At 44.5% G+C, this 22,265-nt stretch overlaps 1 protein-coding gene across 1 annotated transcript; it reads left to right on the top strand.

Moving 5' to 3' along the window:
• Positions 1–98: 98 nt before the first annotated feature.
• Positions 99–22,222, top strand: MONOS_9510 (putative ankyrin repeat-rich membrane spanning protein; the record flags this gene model as incomplete). The annotated part of the gene is made up of 3 exons (XM_067880018.1): positions 99–1,723; positions 2,183–7,375; positions 7,442–22,222. Exons 1-3 carry the CDS (start codon positions 116–118, stop codon positions 22,220–22,222), a joined length of 21,582 nt encoding a protein of 7,193 aa, XP_067729923.1. The 5' UTR covers positions 99–115.
• Between the last annotated feature and the right edge of the window lie 43 nt (positions 22,223–22,265).

Genomic DNA, 22,265 nt, shown 5'->3' with positions numbered 1-22,265 from the left:
TGTTTCATAGAATATTCATTTTTTCCATATTGATTCGCTCAAAAATTATGTTCTTCTCAACTTTGAAAACTTTTTCGTTATTAAACGAATTGTGGGTTACCTCACATTTTTTTAGATGAAGCTGCAGGATTTGCCATTGGGCATTCTTGGGCAAATCCTATCTTTATGTGGATTCCAATCTCGACTACCGCTTGCATTGGTTTCTCGTCGATTTAGAGATGCTGTTTGGAAAGAGGCTTCGGTTCTTGATTTTTCAACCCTCAAGCTTTGTGGCAAAAAGACTCTACGACTTATTCAAGGAGCGAGAAACCTCAAAAAATTGGATCTTTCTCACAATATCCATTTAAATGGAGACGAACTTGCTGGCGCAGTCTCGAGTTTAACTTCACTTTCTGACGTTTGTCTCGACGGACTTGATCGACTTGAAGATGGGGTTGTTGCAGAATTAGTAGTTACAAACAAGATGCTTCAAAATATTTCATTAAATTTATCACCAATTACTGATGGACTTGTATTTTTGCTTTCTTATTTGCCTCGATTAGAAAATGTTTCTTTTCGACAGACGCCCCTTTCTGCTGAGGGTTTTAACCATATAACGCCGCCTCTTTTCCCAATGTTACGAAAGCTTGATCTTTCTCTTTTGAGAAATGAACTTGATGACAGTGCAGTAATAACAATTGCAACAGTTGGAACAAAATTGGAATCACTGTCTTTATATGGAGCCACGGATATTACAGATAAATCAGTAACATTTCTCGCTCGATCTTTGATTCATCTTGAGGATTTATCACTTCGCGGTTGTGTAGGCATCACTGACGCTTCAATTGTTGCTCTTTCAGTATTTTGTCAAAATATCACTCGCTTAAATCTGATGGGCTGTACTCAATTGACAGATGTATCGATGCATCTCATTGGAGGTAGACGGGACGAGCTTTCTGCAGAATGGAGGGAATATGTTGACGATGAGATCTTTGAGTTCTTCAGGATGAAATCTGAAAAACAAAAAGAAAAAGAGGAAAACGAAGGGAAAATGGTTCAAATCTCTCTAAATGCTGCGTCATCAGCATCATCAATATTATCGTCATTGCCGTCAGAATCATTAAGCACACAGCCATTTTCTCCTTCTTCAACACATTCACTTAAAGCGAGTTTGCTTCAATCTTCGCCTGTATCTGCACAATCTCACCAATCAACTGCCTCTTCTTCTTCTTCTTCTTCTTCGTCTTTACCTCTTCCTTCTTCATCACAGCTTTCTCCATCTCATTCGGACAAGCTTTCAATTCCTGCTTCAACTACGACTTCTCCTTCTGTTTCTGCTTCTGGTTCTCTAAGCACATCACCCGCTGTTGAAGCTCCATTGGAGTCTGAAAGCTCACTGAACATGTCATCATCATCATCATCATCTTCTTCTTCTTCTTCTGCTTCTCCCTTTCATCAACCAACCAATGTACCTAACACATCATCCACAGACAATGAAAGCACTTCCATTCAGAATTCATCTACTTCTGCTTCTGACATTCATTTCACTTCTTCTTCTTCTTCTTCTTCTCTTTCTTCTCCTTCTCTTTCTTCTTCCATCCATTCTGAATCACCTGATGCCACAGCATTAACATCAAACACAGCACATTCAACATCCTCCTCAATTTCTGTTCAAAATGAAACATCTGCCTCATCTTCACCCAATCTGTCTTTGTCTTCATCCCCTTATCAAAGCGACTCTGATGTTTGCCTCTCTTCTGACAATCATTCTGTTTCCAATCCATTTTCTTCTGCAACTTCTGCTTTGACTTCTTCCTCTTCATCATCATCATCATCATCTGCTAATGACATATCCCCCACCCCCTTCTCATTCTCTTCTTCTTCTTCTTCTTCTTCTTCTTCTTCTTCTTCTTCTTCTTCTTCTTCTTCTTCTTCTTCTTCTTCTTCTTCCTCTTCTTCTTCTTCTTCTTCTTCTTCTTCTTCTTCCTCTTCTTCTTCTTCTTCTTCTTCTTCTTCTTCTTCCTCTTCTTCTTCTTCTTCTTCCTCTTCTTCCTCTTCCTCTTCCTTCTCTTCTTCTCCTTCCTCTTTCTCATCTCCATCATCAACTGATTCCTCTTCAGACGAACTCAACTTCAACTCCAACTTCAATTCTGTCTCTCTCCTCCGCAAGCAGACCTTCTTCTTCGACATCCAATCCTTCCAGTTCGGCCTTCCCCGCCTCCAAGTGCTCAAAATCGGCTGGTGCGCGCAAATCACAGAGAACGGCATCGCTTCATTGAACCCTCTCTGCTCACACCTCTCGTCACTGGACTTGCGCTGCTTGTCTCTTTCACCTCGCACGTTCTCCTTGTTCAACCAGCCGATCAACACAATCATGTTATCTTCTGCTTCGTCTTTCTCTTCTTCGTCGTCTTCTTCTTCCTCTTCTTCGACTTCTTCTTTTACATCATCATCATCTCCTTCCTCCTCCTCTTCTTCCACCTCCTCTTCTTCTTCCTCTTCCTCTCACACCTCCTCTCAGCCCACCCACATCCACACCACCATCCCCCATGTCATCTATGCAGTGGACCCTTCCCTCTCTTCCAATGCTCCCCCGCACATTCTCGTTGCCCAGCCAGAGCCTTCTCTATCTGACTATGCAAGTGTCGTCCCTCTGTCGACTTTCATTTCACAGACACAATCACAATCACAATCACATTCACAATCACAGACTCGAGAAAACAATGGAGAATTTGAAGATTCTGTTGATAATAATAATAATAAGAATGAAAACGAAGGTGATAAATCATCATCGTCATCATCTTCTTCTCCAATGCCTTCTTCTTCTTTGTCTCCTTCCTCCTCCACCACTACCACCACCACCTCTTCTTCTTCTTTATCCACAACAACACCCACAAAACCATCTTCTTCTTCCTCCTCTTCCTCCTCCTCCTCCTTCTCTCCCTCTAACCTCACATCTGATGCAGATTCTGATCAACCACCAGCACCTGTTCCTGTACACACCCTCACCCGCCAGCCATCTTCTCCTCCTTCCCTCTTTGCAACACCCCCTGACTCGCCTATCGAATTTCCTGACCATTCATTCATGAACAGCTTTATGCTGTCATCAGCTGTGCATACAACTTCAACAACAACAGCTTCTTCTTCTTCTTCTTCAACTTCCTCTTCTTCAAATACATTATCCAGTGGAATGTCCAATGAAAACCCATCTTTATCACAATCTCCAAAGTCTGAGTCATCAACCAATTCTCCAACACCAAAAACAACTGAACAGCATCTGCCTAGTGAAGCTCAAATTCCTTCACTTGATATGCCTTCTTTGTTAACATCATCATCATCATCATCATCATCATCATCTTCTTCTTCTTCTTCTTCCTCCTCTTCCTCTTCTTCTTCTCCTCATCCTTCTCTTTCACACTCCACCAACCCCACATCCAGCCCCACACCACATCCTTCATCTGATCAATCTCTCTACGAGTCTCAGCGCTCCACTGCAACTTTAGCCTCTTCTTCCTCCTCTGTTTCTTATTCTTCCACCTCTTATTCTTCCACCTCTTCTTCTTCCACCTCTTCTTCTTCCACTTCCTCCAATGCTTCCCTCACCCCCCGCTCCTCTTCCTCCTACTCTCCCTCTGCCCCCCTCTCTCTCCCTTACCGCCTCAACACCACCCTCACCTCCATCAACATCTCCTTTTGTGAGGGAATCACCGACCACACTGTGGAAGTGATGGCCAAGTCGTGTCCTGCCCTTTTGAAGCTGAAGATGAAAGGTTGCTCGCTTCTGACAGACGTCGCCACCAGCCACATCGCCAGCTATTGCCCTTCATTGCAGTATGTCTCGTTGGAAGATTGTGAACAACTGGGGGACGATTCTATTCGCTTTCTGTCGCGCAAATGTTTTTCCCTCTCTCGTCTGGAGATGTTTGGGTGTGAAAGGAGGAACAAAGGGATTATGCTGCACATCGCGTGCTCTGAAGGGAATGTGTCATTGATGCGTTTCTTCCTCAGCAACGGGATGGCCATAAACTCCTTCTCAACCGACGAGGATGAGCTGACGCCTCTGATGTGTGCGTGTGTCAATGGCTACGTGGCGATCGTGTCAGAGCTGATCAGCAGAGGGGCTGAGGTGGATCTGGTGTCGCCAACTGGCTGGACTGCACTGAAGATCGCATGCATTGCACGGCAGGAGAAGATTGTACACACACTACTGCTGCATGGGGCAAGCCCTGATTTTGCGGGAAGGTCTGGTTTGACTCCTCTCATCTGTGCAGCAAGAGCTGGTTGCTATGCAGCAGTGAAGATGTTGGTGGATGCAGGGTGTTGTGTGAACAGCCGCACTGAATATGGCATCAATGCGCACTTACCGTGTGGACTGAGAATAAAAGACCCGCCCCGAAAGACGTGGCACATGCTGATGACGGAGGCGGTGGAGGGGACACCCAAAAGAGCAAAGCAGATTGAGAGGGAGAAGAGGCACTTGAGAAGAATGCAGACGAGGAAGATGAGGCTGGCGGAGTTGGAAGAGGCGGAGGATGAGGAAGTGCTGGTGCCTGACAACGTTCCTTCTCCTGCTTCTTCCGGGTTGACTCGTTCAACTACACCTACTTCTTATCCAGCTTCTTCCTCTTCCTCCTCCTCTTCTTCATCATCATCTTCATCTTATTCAATGAGCCAGTCACTACCAAATGTGCAGACAACACAAACACCATCATCTCCTTCATCACGTATGACTTCTCCTTCAACTGCTGCAATCCCTCCTTCTTCTCCATCCTCTTCTTCATCTTCTTCCTCTTCTTCTTCTTCTCTCCCTCTTTCCCTCAGTTCTTCTTCTCGCTCTGCTCGTTTCTCCTTCCCCCCAAACTCTCTTTCCCCCAAAAAGCACCTCAAATCCCCCTCTTCTCTTTCTTCTTTCTCTTCTCCTCTTCTTTCCTCTCTTCTCGACAGCTCCTCCCGCTCCACCGATCTGTTGTTCCTGCCTATGCACACCACCCCTGTCACTGCTGCCATCACCTCCATGTCCCTCCCCACCATCCACTTCCTCATCCGCTGCCAGCCCCGCCTCTCCCTCCTCATGGACTTGCCCCACAAGGACGCTTCTTCTTTCTCTCCGTTTGGCTCCTTCTCTTCTCCTGTCACGTTCACTCTGTCACTTTCAAAGACGAATTCTCCCTTTTATGAGCCAGCAGCGTCTGACCATCACAGCAGCAGCAGCAGCAGCAGTTCTCATTCTCCCCCCTGGGACGAAAGCAAGCTGAGTCCCGTGACTCGCTCCATGTTCCCTCCATTTGTGTCTTTGCTCTCTTTGATTCCGTCTCACCCCGACTACAACCCTCTTCTTGCTGGAGGCCCTGTGTGGAACCAGCCGCAGCTGGCGACGCAGCTGATGGGGAAAGGAGCAAAGCATGGGACTTCAATTGCACAGAGCAATTTGAGTGAGAAAGGAGCAGGTTTGACACGAACAACAAGCAGCGATGGAGAACATAAGCTGCAGAGAACAACATCAGCGTTGAGTTCGAGGATTATTCTGCCTTCACAGACAATCACGACTTCTTCCTCTGCTTCTGCTTCCTCCTCCTCCTCTTCCTCCACTTCTTCTTCTTCTTCTCCCAATCAACAGTCCAAACATCCATCTGACGCTGACTCGTCCTCTCCTCCCACACTCAAATCCAGCCAGCGTTCCGTTCCTCAATCACCCAAAAGAATAATACCACCTATTTCTGACACGACTCAAAGGCAAATGACAGAAAATGCAACATCTTCCACGTCATCTGCAGAAACAGCTGTTGAAGCAAGAAACAAAACTGCTAAACAGCGTTTGCCTTCGAATTACTCGTCGTTTACTTTGCCTGCTTCATTATCATCTTCATCTTCATCGTCTTCTTCTTCTTCTTCCACTTCATCATCAAACTCATCATCATCATCATCATCTTCTTCTTCTTCTTCCAACACACTTCGCACAAAACTTTCAGTTCGTCCTTCGCAATCCTCGTCCTCCTCCTCATCTTCTTCTTCATCTTCTTCTTCCTCCTCTTCTTCCTCTCAATCTCTTTCATCCCAGCAACAGCAAAGCTTAAACTCCCCCTTTCTCTCAGAATACTTCGACAAAGACAGTTCTCACCCTCTTATCCGCTCTTTGGCAACAGGACAGTATCCAACAATAGCTCTTCTGCTTCACTTTGGCTGTGAGATTCCTGATGAGCAGCTGCATCAAGCAGAGATGGTGGTGGAGATGGAAGAAAGAGAAGCACAAAGAGAGATGGAGGAGAAAAGAGTGAGGAAGATGCAGATGATGATGATGATGAAGGGGAATGGACAAGGAAATGACGATATCGTGGCAAATGCCTCAATATCTTCAGGTCCATTGGGATTTCATACCCCTTCTTGGATGTCCCTCTATCACCAATATCTGAAACTAGCGTTCTCTTTTGCCTCAGACGCTGTTGATCGCTCAGTGAATGGCAATTCAGAAGGGAATTTCACATCAGCAGTGGAGGAGATTATCAAAATGAGGCTGGAGAAAGAACAGGAAGAGAGAGAACAAAATGCTGACACAAACAAAGTGACTGAGAGGAAATCAGCAAGAATCATCCCAATTTCAACAGTGGTGCATTCACACCCTCTTCTGGACGACAACGACTCCCCTCCTCCTTCCCCATCCCCTTCTCCCTCACACCCTCCTTCTCCCTTTGAAAACCTGCCTTCCTTCGCACAGCTGCTGTTATGTTGTGCTCAGCTGCGCAACGAGGCGCGGTCGATGATGAGGGCGCTGGTGGAACAAGGGGCGCCTTCATTGCTTGCTCGTCTGTCCCCTTCCCTTCTCTCTGCAGCGCTGTGCTGTCCATCTGTGCAGCATGTGCTGACGAGGAATGGAGAGCTGATGAGGGCGTTCTTTGGAATGTGTGTGGATGTGGAGGAGATGGAGAAGATGGAGGAAGAAGAGGAAGAAGAGGAAGAAGAAGAAGAAGAAGAGGAGGAGGAAAATGATGATGGAGAAGATGGAGAAGAGGATGACAAAGGAAATGATGATAATGTGCCAAAAGTTGCTGAAAACGAACAAGAAGAAAATTTGACAACATCAAAAAAAGTCGAAGAAAAAGAAGAAAAAGAAACAACATTACCAAAAGAATCAGAACAAGATAACATGGAAGCGCCCTTCACCCCTGTCTTTTCCCCCTCTCAGCATATTTTTGCATCTTTTTATTCTCTTCGTCTTCTGAGGAGAAACGAGGATCAAAGTGGAATCACACAAAAGCTGTGGGAGACGAAGGAGCTGAATGAAATGGTGCAGATGATGGAGCACTGGGCAAGAATGGCAGTGAATTGGGTGAGGAGGGAGAAGAAGAAAGAGAAAGAGAAAGAGAAGAAGAAGAGAAGAGAGAAGAAATGTGTGAATGAAGTGAGATTATTGCAGTTTAGTCAGCTGAATGTGTCTCAGAATAATTATTATAATAATAATAATAAGAACGCATTGAATGTGCTGGCAGAACTCGATGTGGATAAGAAGGGGTTGATGAAGCAGAAGGAGGTGGAGAAGAAGGGAGAAAAGAAGAAGATGACAAATGAAGAAGAAGAAATAAAAGAAGAAGAGAAAGAAGAAGTTAAAATAACTCAACAAACAGAAGATTTCATTGAATCACAAAGAAATCCATTTCTCAAACAAGATGATGAAGATATTCCACAGCCATTAAACTCACCAGATACATCGCTTTCGTTGGGAGCTGTTATGAATGAGCAGCAAAACAACAATGATGTCTTAACAGATGGGAATACAGGTGATATTTCACCAGATCAATCAACACAGGAATCTTTCGTTTATTCATCGTCATCAACATCTTCTTCTTCCCCCTCTCCCTCCCTCTCTTCTCCCACATTAAATGACCCCATCCCTCCCCACTGCCTTCCCGCTTTAGCAGAGGCAGTGCTCTTCTTCTCTGATGTGCTGCGGGAAGAAGGGAAGAAAGGCGAATGGAAGATAATCCGGAGCAAAAGAAGCCAAAGAAGAGATGTGGATGACAGGAAGATGAGGTTGGAGTTCACAAAAAGACATCTGTTTCGACAGCCCCTGCCTGCTATTTGTGTGCCTGGTGGGGTTGTTGATTCAAATGAATGGAATTCTTCTTCTCACTCTTCTTCTTCATCTTCTTCTTCATCTCCTTCTTCTAATGCCTCTTCTCCTCAATTAGAACCCAAACAGTTGTCCCAACCCCCTTCAAACATTCGCATTTCTGCTGAAAACACGCCTTTCTCATTCGTTCCTTCATATTTTGTGCGGATGGGTTCAGTGATGATCAGTTTAGCTGAGTATTTTGCCTATCAGCGAGAGAAAGAGCTTAGAGAAGGAACACTCGAAACTCAAATGCAGCTGCGAAAAGAAGAAATTTTGAGGCATTTTTCGCCATTTTTGATGTCAGTTCCTTCCTTTGCAGCTTCTTATGCCTCTCTCTCTTTCCTCTCCTCTCCCCAATCTTCTTTCTCTGCCTCTTCTTCTCTCTCTTCTTCTCTTTCTTCCTCCGAAAGACTCGAAGACAAGCGCTTCATCCGCTTCTTCTCATCTGTGCAGATTGCGTCGGGATTTGAGATCTGCCTCCAGACACATCCATATTCTTCTCTTGTTTCTGCTGCTCTTCCACTCATCATCCACGCCATTGACACGCTCTCTGCTATTTCTTCCTTCCACAGCAGAATCGAATACATCTTCTCTTTGTTTCCTTCTGTTTCCAGTCAGATGCAGAATGTGCTGTGTGATTCAGATTCAACATCGTCGTCGTCGTCGTCGTCATCATCACCTACTTCTTCTTCTTCTTCTTCTTCTTCTTCTTCTTCTTCTTCTTCTTCTCCTCCTCCTCCTCCTTCTTCTTCTTCTTCTTCTGTTTCTAATACTTCCTTGTTTTCTTCATTTTCTTCATCGTCATCATCTTCTTCTGATTCCAATTCATTGTTTGACCAATCTTCTATGCCCAACAACACATCTTCAACAGATTCATTAGAAAATACGGAAACAACAACAACAAAATTAAAATCTCCTCAAATGAAGAAGGAGAAGGAGGAGAAGGAGAAGAAGAAGAAACAAAAGCATCATCATCAACATCATCGTCAGCCCTCATATTTCACTCAACCCACTTCCGATGCACTTAACAGCATCAGCCTCCTCACCCGTTCTCTTCAGACGCTTGACTTAAGCAATATGCTAATCCCCTCCCGCCAGCTCTTCTCTTTCTCTCTCCCTTCCTCTTCTCTGTTTGACCCTTCTGTTTACCCCCTCTTCAATTCCATTGACTTGAGAATTTACAACCCGCCTCCTTCTTCTTTCTCCTTCTTTGCTCAAAGACTCACGCACCTCTCCTTGTGTGGTTGCTCCTTAACTCACATCCCTTCCTTCTTGTTTGCTCCTCTTTCTTCCAGTGCTTGTGATGTACTGCCTTCTTCTTCTTCTTCTTCCTTTTCTTTTAACAATTCTCCCTCTCTCTTCTCATCCTCTTCTTCTTCTTCTTCCTCTTCCTCCTCTTCCTCTTCCTCCTCTTCCTCTTCCTCCTACTTCTCTTCCTCTGCCCCTATGCCTTCCCCATCCTCTTCTCCTCTCCTCTCTCAGAACAGACACAACACAGTCGTCCCTTTCCTCTCCAAAACACTCGAATATTTAGACCTCTCCCACAACCACTTGCGTTCTGTGCCTTTAGCCCTCACTTACTTTGTGAAGCTGAAATACCTCAATCTTTCAGACAACCCGTCTTTATCTTACATTCCCACCGCGCTTTCCCGCCTTCCTTCTCTTGTTCTCCTTCTTGTCCCTCCCAATGCTGATGCTGATTCTGTGCCAGCGATGGAGCTTAATTCCCTCATAGAAGTGTCACATCAGATGGTGGATGATGCAATAGAGGCAGAAGCAGCAGACGCTGAGTGGGGAAGAGATTTGGCGACGCTGAGGCATCTGGCGAGGGAGAGGGAGGAGAAAGAGAAAATGCTGCCGCCGATATATCATCTGGACATGGCACAGCTTGCTTCAGTGCAGCAGTTACAGCAACAACAACAGCAACAACAGATGATACAGATGAATCCAAAACAAATGCAACAGTTTCAACAGTTTCAACAAGTTCAAAATAAAAAACAGCCTAATCCAACTATTTCTGCACCTTATTTGCAAAGCCACCAGATTTCCACACCTATTTTCCATTCTCTTCCACACAGCTTCTCAAACAACCAGCAACTCCAACCTCCTCTTCAAACTCCTCTTCAAACTCCTCTTCAAACTCCTCTTCAAACTCCTCTTCAAACTCCTCTTCAGCTTCAACCTCCCCAACAGCCCAATAAACAACAACATGTGTCTTTCCAAGGTGCTTCTCCTTCATCTCCCCCTTCGTCGAAGAAGAAGCCTGCATCGCACAGCCGATCTGCCTCTTTGACACCTCCCACGCGCTCTCATTATCTGCCAGCCACACTTTCACCCACTGCTCTTCTTCCTGTTTCCTTTGCTGCCACTTTAACAGAACAGAAATTGCAAAACAATGCGAAATCTCCGAATTTACCGAAGATTTCTGCTTCTTCTTCGATTTCTTCTTCCTCTTCCTCTTCTTCGATTCATTCACTTTCACCCACATCGTCCATTCCTTCATCATCATCATCTTCTTCTTCTTCTGTTGGAAACTCTTCTTCCAGCTATGCATTTCACGCTCCTTCACAATCACTGTTATCATTACCTTCTTCTTCCTCTTCTTCTTTCTCTTCCACATCATCATCATCATCTTCTTCCTCTTCCTCTTCTCTTTCTCTCTCTTCCTCATTCGCCTCATTCAACCACAAAACCCGCCTCCGCCGGCTGGGCAAAGACGGCTTTTCTTATCTCCCAACAGTTCTTCCTCCTCTGCCTCTGCCTCTTTCTGATTCAACCACCCCATTTCGCCACGTTACGCCCCCGCCGCTCTTGTTATTCCGCATCTCATCCACTTCTGGCTCACCTTTTGTCACTTTCTCGTTCTCCTCGTTGTTTCCACCTCCACCAAACTACCCGAATGCTGATGCAAGTTCATCATCATCTTCGTCTTCTTCCTCATCTTCGTCTTCTTCCTTTTCAAACTCTTCTTCTTCTTCATTGTCTGAGAGTTCTTTACGCTCTGTTCTTGGAACAACTTCTGATGGTGCAATTGTCTTTAAACATGCAGCTAAACCGGCTTCTTCTTCTTCTTCTTCTTCCTCTTCTCCTTCAAACATGTCAAACTTGTCCAACATGTCAAATGCACCCAATATTCATAATGTTCGTAATTCTCCGAATGCTCCTTACGTTCCTAATTCTCCGCTCAACAACTCAACCGTCGCCTCAAAAAACGGCGGCTTTGCTGGATTGTTCTATCGCTCTGAGCCAACTTTGCTGAAAGGTGCCTGCTTGAATGAAAGAAAACATAGAAAACAAGAATCTCTTGCTTCCTCTTTCTCTTCTTCCTCTTCCTCTTCTTCTCAGGGGCTTTCAAGTTCGTTCTCATCTCCTGGATTCTTCTTGTGCAATGTGGATAAGCAGCACACTTCTTCCACTTCTTCATTTACCCCTTTCTCTTCATCGTCGTCTTCTAACAACAACAGCATAACCTCTTCCACTCTCCCTAATGCTCTCCCCTCTGAAATCGATCGCATCCGTTCTGTCTCCTCAGCCGTTGGTGCAAAGACAAGCGCAGCTGACTCGTGGCATTCCCCTTTCCCTTTCTGTGGCACACCTTTAATTGACTCCATTCACGAATCACTTTGTATCTCTGAAGAGAAACTGGCTTTGCAGTCAAACACACAAAATGTGGCTTTGAAATTAACATCGCCTGAACAGAACGCATTTGACAGGGAAGGTGAGAAATCAACAGATCATTCGCACAACCCGTCTTCTGTGAAAGCACTGGAACAACAACAACAGCAGCAGCAGCAACAACAACAACAGAACGATGCATCTTCAAAGAAAAGCGAGTCCTCAGGTGACACAATCAACAAACCTCTTTTGCCTGACCCGCAAACACTGTCCTATCTGCGTATACTTGCACTCAGTGATGCTGATTCTCTATCATCCCCTTCCAGTTCTGCTTCTCGCTCTCTGTCTCCATCTGCCTCCTCTTCTCTGTTCAATGAGATGTCCCATGTTTCATTCCAAGAGGCATTCAGGCCATTTGTAAAGCAATCAGCTAACCCAGCCTCATTCACTGATCAGCACCTGAGACACCAATCAGCCATCAACACACAGACATTTGTCCTCTACGACACCCCGATGAAGAGCCAGCACGCACAACTTGTCCATCTGCCTTCCACTTCTTCATTAGCACGGCTGATGTGGCTGGCTGTCTCGTTCCGCTCATTCATCGACAGCAACTCTTCTTCGAAAGTCACTCGTAATAGAAACAGAAGCAGAAGTTTAAACAACAGCATCAGCAGAAGCATCACCACATTCCCCACTCCAATCTTGCTCTCTTTCTCTCTCCCACTGACCCCTGCGCGTTCTCCTCTCCCTACCTCTTTCATCTCTTCTTTCATCTCCACCTTAAACTCCCTCAGATTCATCGCTCGCTCTCTTCGCCTTCGCTTCTTTGTGTATGTTGTGCTGAATGTGAGTGTGCCACCGAGGCAGAAGGAGTCTTCGTTTGACGAGAGAAAAAGAATGTTCAGCGAGAAAAGAAGGTCTGGTTTTGTGCTGATGGACACGGAGACTGTGGAGGCATTGGGAGAGATGGAGCAGAGAGAGAAAAGGGAGAAAAGAGAACAGAGAGAAATAAAAGAGCAGAGAGAATTGAGAGAACAAAGAGAAGCACCTCCTCCTTACTGTTACAACACATCCTCTGCAACTGACTCACCAAAACGCACTCTTTCTCCTCGCAGGCAACAGGGGCATGCACTAAGAAGAAGACTACTTGATCGCACAAGACAGTTTCGCAGAGCCGATCTCCTTCAGACACAGATGGATGATCAGATGAAGAGGCAGACCCAAATGCAAGCACAAGCACAGGCACAGCAGGAGAAGATGTCGATGGAAGGCTTTTTGAAGAACATGTTTGACAAGCGCCTGCATTCCATGTCAAATCTCGAGCCAATTTATGATTCAAGTCCAGTGCGCTTCCACCCAGCGATTGTGGAATCGACACAGGAAGAGAAGGAAACCTCACTTCTTCTGAAGAGGAAAATCGAAGAGGAAAGAAAAGCGAGAATGAAGGAAATCAACAAGGAGCAATCGAAACCACAGCCTTTGTCGTTCCATCAGACAGCTGCGACAAGTCAATCTGTTGATGCTTTTTCAGTTCAATCATCATCTTCGTCATCATCATCTGCTCCTTTATCTTCATCAACTACATCATCTTTATTTTCAACTTCTTCTTCTTCTTCCTCTCATTCAGCTGCTGGGCAACTCTTTGCCCAATCAAAGGACTCTCGTGCTGCTTCTTTCTCTTTCTCATCTTCATCCTCCTCTTCTTCTTCAACAGGATCATCATCATTTACAGCAACATCTTCCTCTTCTTCTTCTTCTATCCCATCCACCAGACAGATCTGCCCCTTCTGCAATCCTCCTTCCTCCTTTTGGGTGTCATCCGTCATTCCCGAAGAGCCATTCGTTGCACCTCAATCAACAATCACTTCTTCTTCTTCTTCTTTCTCTTCACAGCCACACAAACCTGTTGGCATTCATCCACAGCCTTTCTCTCACAGTCAGTCAAATGAGGACGAAAGAAATGCCCAATCATCAACAGAATCATCAGAGCTGCCAACAGATGAGATGTCAACCAGCAGCGAGGAAAGCAGCGAAGAGTCGTTTTCTTCTTCGGAATCGTCTCAACTCGACGAATATGACGCTGACTTGCTCAAACGGCTGGGAATCAAAACAGACTCATCAGCAAAGAAACAGCAGCCATCTTCTTCTGCATCTGCTGCTACCACTTCTATCGCCTCCTTTTTGCCAACTACCACCTCATCCACTTCTTCGTCAGCCAAGTTCTCCAATCATTACCCTCGTCCTTCTGCCTCTCCTCCGCCCACAATGCCCTCGCGCACACAGAGCATCATGCAGATGTCTTCTCCTCTGCCTCCGCTCACTCATCACTCGCCTCCTTCTTCATATGCACAGTCGTCTATGCAGATTACACTGCAGCCACATCCAGCATCTTTTGCGCAGGGACAGTCTCAGATGCAGAATCACATTCAAACAGATCCACAGACAAAGCAAGACTTGCCCTCATTTCTCAGCCAGGAATCGCAGATACCAATGCAGACGGAGATTCCTCAGCAAGAATTCTCCAACAGCTCATCCCTCAAACACATCCACCACTCCATCATTCGCAGGAACATTAACCATCTTGCGCAGAGTGTGGTGGTGCTGATGTCGCAGTGGGCGGTGCAGATGTGCGGAGACGGCGAGTTGATGCTGCTGCAGCCAGAACATCGCTACAGCCACAGCAACATCATCGCTGCACCTGACCCATCTTCGCAGTCACGCAACACACAGCAGAGTCAAATGAACCAACAGAATGAGCAGAATAAGCATGGAAGTGAATGTGAAGATGGATCAGCATCTTCATCTCCTTCTCCTTCTCCTTCTCCTTTGTCGCATTCTCCTGTTCCGTCTCAATCCAAACAAACAGAAGAGAAAGAAATGAAAAGCTCAGAAACAGGTGAATTCAGTGAAGCAGAAAAAGAAGATGATAATGAAAGCTCTTATCTTTCTTCTACTGATGATGATGATTTGGAGTCCTTCACTTCGAATGACAGCGACACTTCTGATGAATCTCTTCCTCAGAACGAGTCAAGCAATGATATAGAAAAGAATGAAGCTACTTTTGAAGGAGTAGAAGATCAACTGGAATTAAATGGATTTAAATGCATCGAGTCAGCAAAGTCTGTTGCAGCCATCCGTTCAACCCTTTCTGATGCTCTTGAGCCTGCCCCATCTCCAAACAGCTCGCCTGCTCCTTCTCCGTCGTCTTCGGGGAAAAGCGATATTTTGGTTAATCCTCGTTCTTCATATTCACCCACGTTTGATTCATCAGGAAATACTACTGACAGACTGGGGATGAACAACAGAGTCAAATCATTCGCTGCCAATCAGCTAGAGCGCTTGAGGCAGGCAGGGACACAAAGACATTCGTGGAAGCTGAAGACGGTGGAACACACTGACACTCCAATAAAGGGGCTGATTCCTCTTTCCAGACCTGCTTCTTATTCTAACTCCACTTCATCGTTGTCATCGTCATCATCTTCGAATTCTTCTGGGTTGAAGAACTCGAACCTGAGCAGATCACATTCTTCAGTGCATTCAGATGACAACGATTCAAATGATCAATCAGAAGCAGAATCACAAATGGTTTGTCTTTCGGATCTTTTGCCTTCTGTTTCTGCACTGAAATCAGTCACAAACGCAGCACTCCCAATAAACGACCTCTCAACAGCACTTGAGCCACACCAAGTTTTGTCTTCAGGCTCACTCCTTTCTCAAATGACTGCATCTGCCAAGCAGTGTGATGATGCCGATGGCAAAAGCATAAATGTTCAAGGCAACAAAGGCAGCTCTTCCAGAAGAAATGCAACTGTTTCATTCCGCGGCTGCCCACCTGTGTTTCAGTCACTGTTCTCAACTGAGCCTCATTTATCTCACGGAAACAGAAACAAGCGTATTCATAGAAACAATTCATCTGACAGCATATCCAATCAAAATGATGAACGAGATATTCACAGAAACCTTCAGAGCAATTTATCTGCAATTGAGTCATTGTGCAGAAATGATGGATATCTCCAGTTTGTGGCAGGCCCACCTCCTGTGTTTGTGATAGACAGCGCATGCGCTTATGAGAACTACATCGAAAGAAAGCAGCTGCTCAAAGAAGAGGAAGCACTGGCCCAAGAACCAGATGACACACGCAAGGACAAAGCCGAGCAGAAAGAGAAGAAGGCTCAAGGAGGAGCAGTCGACGAGTCGCTGTTTGCCTCACTTTCACTTCTGACACAAAGCACAAAGGTTTTCAAAGCATCGGGTGAAGGCGGTCAACAGGAAGACAGCGATGGCCAGCCAACAGAAGAGCTGCCTGGAATTCTGCAGTCGACTTTCCTTTGCTCGAAAACTGAGCAGAACTCATTCCATCATCCATTCTGGACAATTGTGCATTTTCCATTTGCTGATTTAAATGGAAACACTGCGCGTTCATCAATACAGCCAACATCAGAAAGAAAACAGAAACCTTCAATGCTGTTTGGCCACCACCCGCTGCTGGCGTCTCTTCGCAGACTTTTGTCGAGCTTCTCTCTTCTGTCGACTTCTTCTTTCCTCACAAGAAAGCAGATGGCGCTGTGGAGATTTCTGTGGGAAGGGAATTCACAATTCCTGTTTGATGAGATTGATATGGATATCATCTTAGACAGGATGTGCCGAATTGCTCACAGATACATTCAGGCTGACAAAAGATGCGCTTCTCCGATGCCATCTATTGCTCTATCTAATCAAACTCAACCGAATATTGTACCTGGAATTGGAGTTCCGTTTTATTCAAGATTCAAGTCAGGAGTGGACAACAACAACAATCTGCCCATTCAATTGATATCTCTTCTGATCAGAGGATCTACTGTGTGCGTGGCTGAAGAATCACTGGAAAAGAAAGCACTCTGCTTTGGATTGGAAAGGGATTCACTGACAAGCTTCATTGCTGCTATGACTCGATGGGGCTGCTTCCAGTCTTATCTTGAGAAAACTGACAATTGGAGTGGAAATAATTGGCGTGACGGAGGATTTGTCAGCACTTGCTCTTCTCCTCCTCTTTCATCATCTCCTGTTTTATGCCACTCTGCGCGTTCAGTGGAATCTTCGTCTTCTTCTTTTGTTGCGTTGGATTCAATGTGGACATTTCTATTACTTAGCATTTTTGAACAGTGTTTTTCATCACCGAGCAAAGCATTATCTGTTCTCTTGAAGCCAACACTTTTGATGAATCATCAACAGCTTGCAGTTGTTGAACAGCCAATCAACATGGTTCTCAAAATTATAAAACCAATGTGCAACAGAATCATATTTGGACAGTACAAATTGAGGGAGATGGACGAAGAAAAGCCATTAGAAAACATTCATTACATGTTCCATAAGAATCCTGCAGCATATTCACTTCCTCTGTGGCTGTCTCTTTTCTTGCAGTTGAAACCTGTTGGCGATGAATACGATCGCCTATGGCCTTCTCGTCTGTGTAAGTCACTCAAAATCGAGAAAGATGATGAAAGTCTCGAGGAACATTCAAGTGAAAAAGAAGATTCTCAATCTTATTTCTCATTACGTGTATCGTCGTTCTGCCGTCTGTTCACATTTGATTTTGATCCAAGCATTTTTGTGAATCAGTTACTCCCACAACTGGAAAAGTTCGTGAGATATGCCGAAGCCAAACTTTCACAACAGCAGAAGGAAAATGAAATTTCAATGAAACAATCAGAAAGATCATCACGTTCGAGAACGACATCATTCATTCACTGGTGGAAGGAAGGAACAGCGCCAATAACTGTCATTCATGATGCTCCATTGCAACAAATACCACAGAATTCAGCAGTAACTTCAACGCAATCACATCCTGCTGCAGGTGTCATTGGTGGTGTTAAGAGCTCTGTGATTCTGTCAATGGCACAATCTATTGATTCTGTTTTGCCAATGCTTTTATCTGCTAAAATGAAAGCGAAACAGAAAGAAGTCAGCGACAACTCCACATCTGACGGTAATGACACATCTGAAAAAGAAGCAGACAATCATTCTGTTTCCCCACAGTTATCATTCCATTCCGTAGATACATCGAATGGCGATGGGATGGACGAAGATTCGCAATCTTTTGATACAATTGAATCGTCTCCAAAAGTGCTAGCAGCTGTTGAAAAAGTGCCGATAAAGCGCTATTCATCAAGCATTCAGCCGATCCAACTATCACTTGCTTCAGAATCACCAAATTTCAATCCTCTTGATGATAACGACGATGGAAATCTTCCATTTGTTCAGGACATGAGTGAAATCGAAGAAAAAGATGAACAAAAGGAAGAAGCGCAAAAAGATCAAGTTACTAAACAGCGAAATGAGGCTAAACAAGAAGAAACAAATTCAACATTGAATATTCCACAAACAATAGAGCCTCCAAAAGTTAAAGCAGAATCTGATGATCCATTTGAAGAATTGGAAAAAGCCCACAAAGCGCTTCCGTCATTTTCTTCTCTTCTTTCTCATATTTCACCAAACACTGAAAAGAGCAATACATTCCGAAAGCCAAAGATACTTTCGAAATTGCAACAGCACAAAGCACGACCTAAAAGTGCAACGACAATGGTTGAAACGCAGCTGAATTCTCTGTTTAATCACCACAGGCGGTTTATGCGTGCAGATCTTGGAACAGATTTTGATGAACTGGAGAAGGAGCCATTTGAATCACAGAAAATTACATTCAAAGAGATGAATGCGGGAAGAGAAGAGAGCGAATCATCAGATCAGCAGCTGCTGTTTGAAGATGCTGACTCAGAACAACAGAAAGAGGATGATTCAATGATGGAAAATGAAGAAAACGATGAATGGAAAGACGAAAGAAGCGAGGCTGAGAAATTCTATTCGCAGCATTTTCCAGCTGCATCCAACGTTTTATCTGTCGCAGAGGATTCAATGAAGAACGAGGAATTGGAAGGGAATTTTGAACAATTACCAACACTTTCTGATCTTTCACACGGCACAAATCTTTCAACGAAACCATCACGTAATATACGAATAATACTTCCCAATGAGTTAACATTTATGATAGAGTGCATACCAATTACTACTGCAGTTGACAATTCTGCTGAACAATTCGTATTTCCTAATCCTCTGCAAGACAAGAAGCGCTACTCATTACGTGTTGTTGTATCCGGACACAATGAGAACGTTGCACGTTTGTTGTTCATTGTGCTTGTGAACACAGTTCGCACATTTGCATCGAGATACAACCCTTCTGATAACAGACTGCCATATGAAGAGTTTGTTGTGGTAACTTCACCATCGGAAAATACTCACGAAGCAGAATGTGATTCAGTGAAAATTACATCATCTGTTCAGCTTTCTGCTGCCACCATTGAAGGATCGATAATAAACAAACTCTACACAAATTTGAATGTTGATTCATCATCGCAAAATGATGTACCTGAATTTGACAAAAATGAAAAGAACTTTTCAAATAACCAAACATGGGAAAGCGAACACTCGGTAATATCGCTTCCTCTTTCTTCTCTATCAACTAGCAAATTAAAGGCCGCATCAGTTTCTCCAATGGAATTACTACGATTTATTAGAGAAGAATGGAAAAAGATGCAACAGTTGCCTTCGAATCTATGCAAGTATTCAGAGCGTTTTCTTCAACATGTTTTATCGGCATGCATTCCTGAGATACAGAAACCATTTTCATTGGAAATGGCGCTGGACATATCTTCTTTGAATCGTTGGTGGAGCCTCTTGGATTCTGTTTCAATCGGGTTAAAGGCACTTAATGTTGATCCAAAAAAAGAATCATTAAAACAGACAATAAGCATACAATTACAACAAAAAGGTTCGCGCTTGAAACTAATTTCTTCACTGTCTTCTAATTCATCTGGTAATCTCATCCACTCCATTGAAAGCGTTGGTGCATTGCTTTCATCAACGTTCCATTCATTCTCTTTGTTCCCTTCAAAACATTCCACAGAATTTGACACTTTCACATTGCAAATAACGAAATTCATCAAAAAGTCTTCAATGCTGTCGATGTTGAACGCAATTAAAGACGAGCAAACTTCTACCACTTCTTCGTCTTTATTCTCAATTACGAAGGACGTCAAGCCACTTGAACTCAAAGAATCACAAGAACTAGTGCTTTCAGATCCACTGAACGAAAGTGAAGCATTTGTTGATCCTCTGACAGCTGTGAAAATCAGCTCAGAAGACAAAGAAGAAGAAGAAAAAGATCAGCCTTCTTCAATGTATTCCATCACAACTCTTCTGAATTCAACTTCTGATTCGCATTTGTCGCTGTTTCTCCCTCCATGCCCGTTCCACCACATGGATCCAACAGAACAGCCAAGAATGTGCCTGAAGCACAGGCATTATCTTTCACTTACAGCAAATCGATTGGCACTCACTGCAACTTCACTCCTGCCAACAAATGGGCTCAATAGTCAAATATCACTGCTGGACTTCACGATGTCGTTCTTCCTCCAAAGCAGAATAAAGCATCAATGCATCGTGCGCTGCCACAGTTTCGGCCTCCTTCCTTCTCCTTATTGCGAGGTCGATGCAACACTCCTTTCATGCGATGTTATGAGCAAGAAACTGGATGAAGTACGCCAAAGGAAAAGAGCACGAGAAGAGAGAGAGAAGCAGCGTGTCTCTGAAATACACTCCCAGTTCAACCGCTTTGCAGACGGCACAGGCGGAATGGAGCCTGGAACGCCCATGCAGTTCCAGGCAATTCCATATCAGACGCTGTTTCCGCACCCGCTCTACTATTTCCTTCATCCGCCACGACAAATGCCTCTTCTTCCTCCATCCGTTATTCATCAATCAGAAGGGCCTGCACCTGATCTTCCCGTTAACAGAGAAACTTCTGCGTTTGCATCCGGAGCATTGTTTCCCTCTGGCAAATTCATTGGCCCTCTTCTATCACCAATTGTCATTCTCAAGATTGCACTCGATATTAGCTCTGCTCTGCTTCACTTGCATCATGCATGTTCTCCTCCAATCGTCCACCATGCAATTACTCCCTCTGCAATCTTCTTTGTCTCAGATCCATCTACAGTCACATTCGAAAACGAAGATGACGCAATAAACAAACCTCTCGCTCTTCTTGGCGGATTCTTCCGAGCTCTGCCATTGTTAAAGATATCTGGAATGGGTGATGTCTGTTCTGACACCGCATCTGATATCGAGAATCGAAATGCTCAGCTACGCCAATATTCCCGCTCTTCATTCCGTCTGCACCAGAAGGCTTCTGTGCAAGAGTTCGGTTCAGCACCCTCGCCAAGCACACTCCAATCCTCTCTTCACTCATCTTATCCAATGATTGCTCGCAGTGTTGCCACATCGGGTATTCCGCCACTTTTGCAGCAAGCGTTCGATGAAGACACTAGGCAATTCGTTGCATTGATTGACCAGCTGTTCAACGACTCTCTTCCATACACAGTTGAAAAATGTGCCTCGCTTGCCTTTATGGGAAACTTGGCGTCTGCAAATAACTCTCGACTTCCCACGTTTTTGGAGATGCTCATTTGGGATAGTGTTTCTGATGAAATTGAATGGATTGGTGGAGATTTGCCACAACCTGCTCAATTAGGAAGTGGTGATTCTTCATTCTCTCAAACACCTATGTATGATCAAAATCAGATGCTTTCAGAAAATCCAAAAGCCATTTTGTCAGATACCAGAATTGTTATTCCTCAAGGAATGAGACCAGTTGCTGCGGGCATGCAAGCCGTAGAGGCACACGACAGCAGCTCGCTTCTTGCAAGCGATGATGCATCAAGCGAAGCAGCTTTGCCCGAATCTTCTCCTTCTATTTCGTTTACTCCATCGCCTCCTTCTTCTCCATCTCTTTCTCCATCTGCTGGTATTTCAGCATCTCTTTCACAAGATGAGTCATCGGCTTTTGTTTCTGGTATTGCTCCTGTGCAAACGGCTGATCATGTGTTTATGCCTGGTGCTGTCACTGCTGGCATCTCTTTCCCAGTTACTGCTGCTGCTAATAGCGATTCTGCAGCATTGATGGCAGATAGAGTGAAACCGATGAACGAGAAAGAGAGAAAGAAAGCGCTGAAAGAAGAGGAGAAATTGAGGAAACAGAGATTGAAGGAGAAAGAGGCAGAAGAACGAAGAAAGAAGAAAGAAGCAAAAAAACAAAAGGAAAAGGAAAAAGACTCAAAAGCAAAAGAAAGAGAAAGAGAGAAAGAGAAAGAGAAAGAAATCGAAACACTCAAAATGCAACCTCAGTTCGTCAGCTCAACTCTTCCCTCAGACAATCTTTCTGCTCATCTAAATCGCCCTGCACCTTTAGGCTCTCCTGTGTCTGCTATCCACCATCCACATCTTTCCTTCCCTGTTCATTCACAGCCTTCACACACCCCTACTGCTCCACTTGTTCCCTTACCGTCACTTCTCCCATCTAATTGGCTTTATAACACACGTCAAAGAGGAGATAATAATCCTTGTCACGTAATTCCACTGGATGTTATTCATGCTGCTATTCGCAGAACACTAAGAAAAATATTGAAACAAAGCAAAGCACCTCAATATTAATTGAAAAATTATTTTTTTAAATTGCCTGTTTAGAGTAGTCACT

Source organism: Monocercomonoides exilis (assembly GCF_001643675.1).
Source record: "Monocercomonoides exilis strain PA203 chromosome Unknown scaffold15-1837935, whole genome shotgun sequence".
Taxonomy (NCBI): Eukaryota; Preaxostyla; order Oxymonadida; family Polymastigidae; genus Monocercomonoides; species Monocercomonoides exilis.
This window is presented reverse-complemented; position numbering and strand designations above follow the sequence as displayed.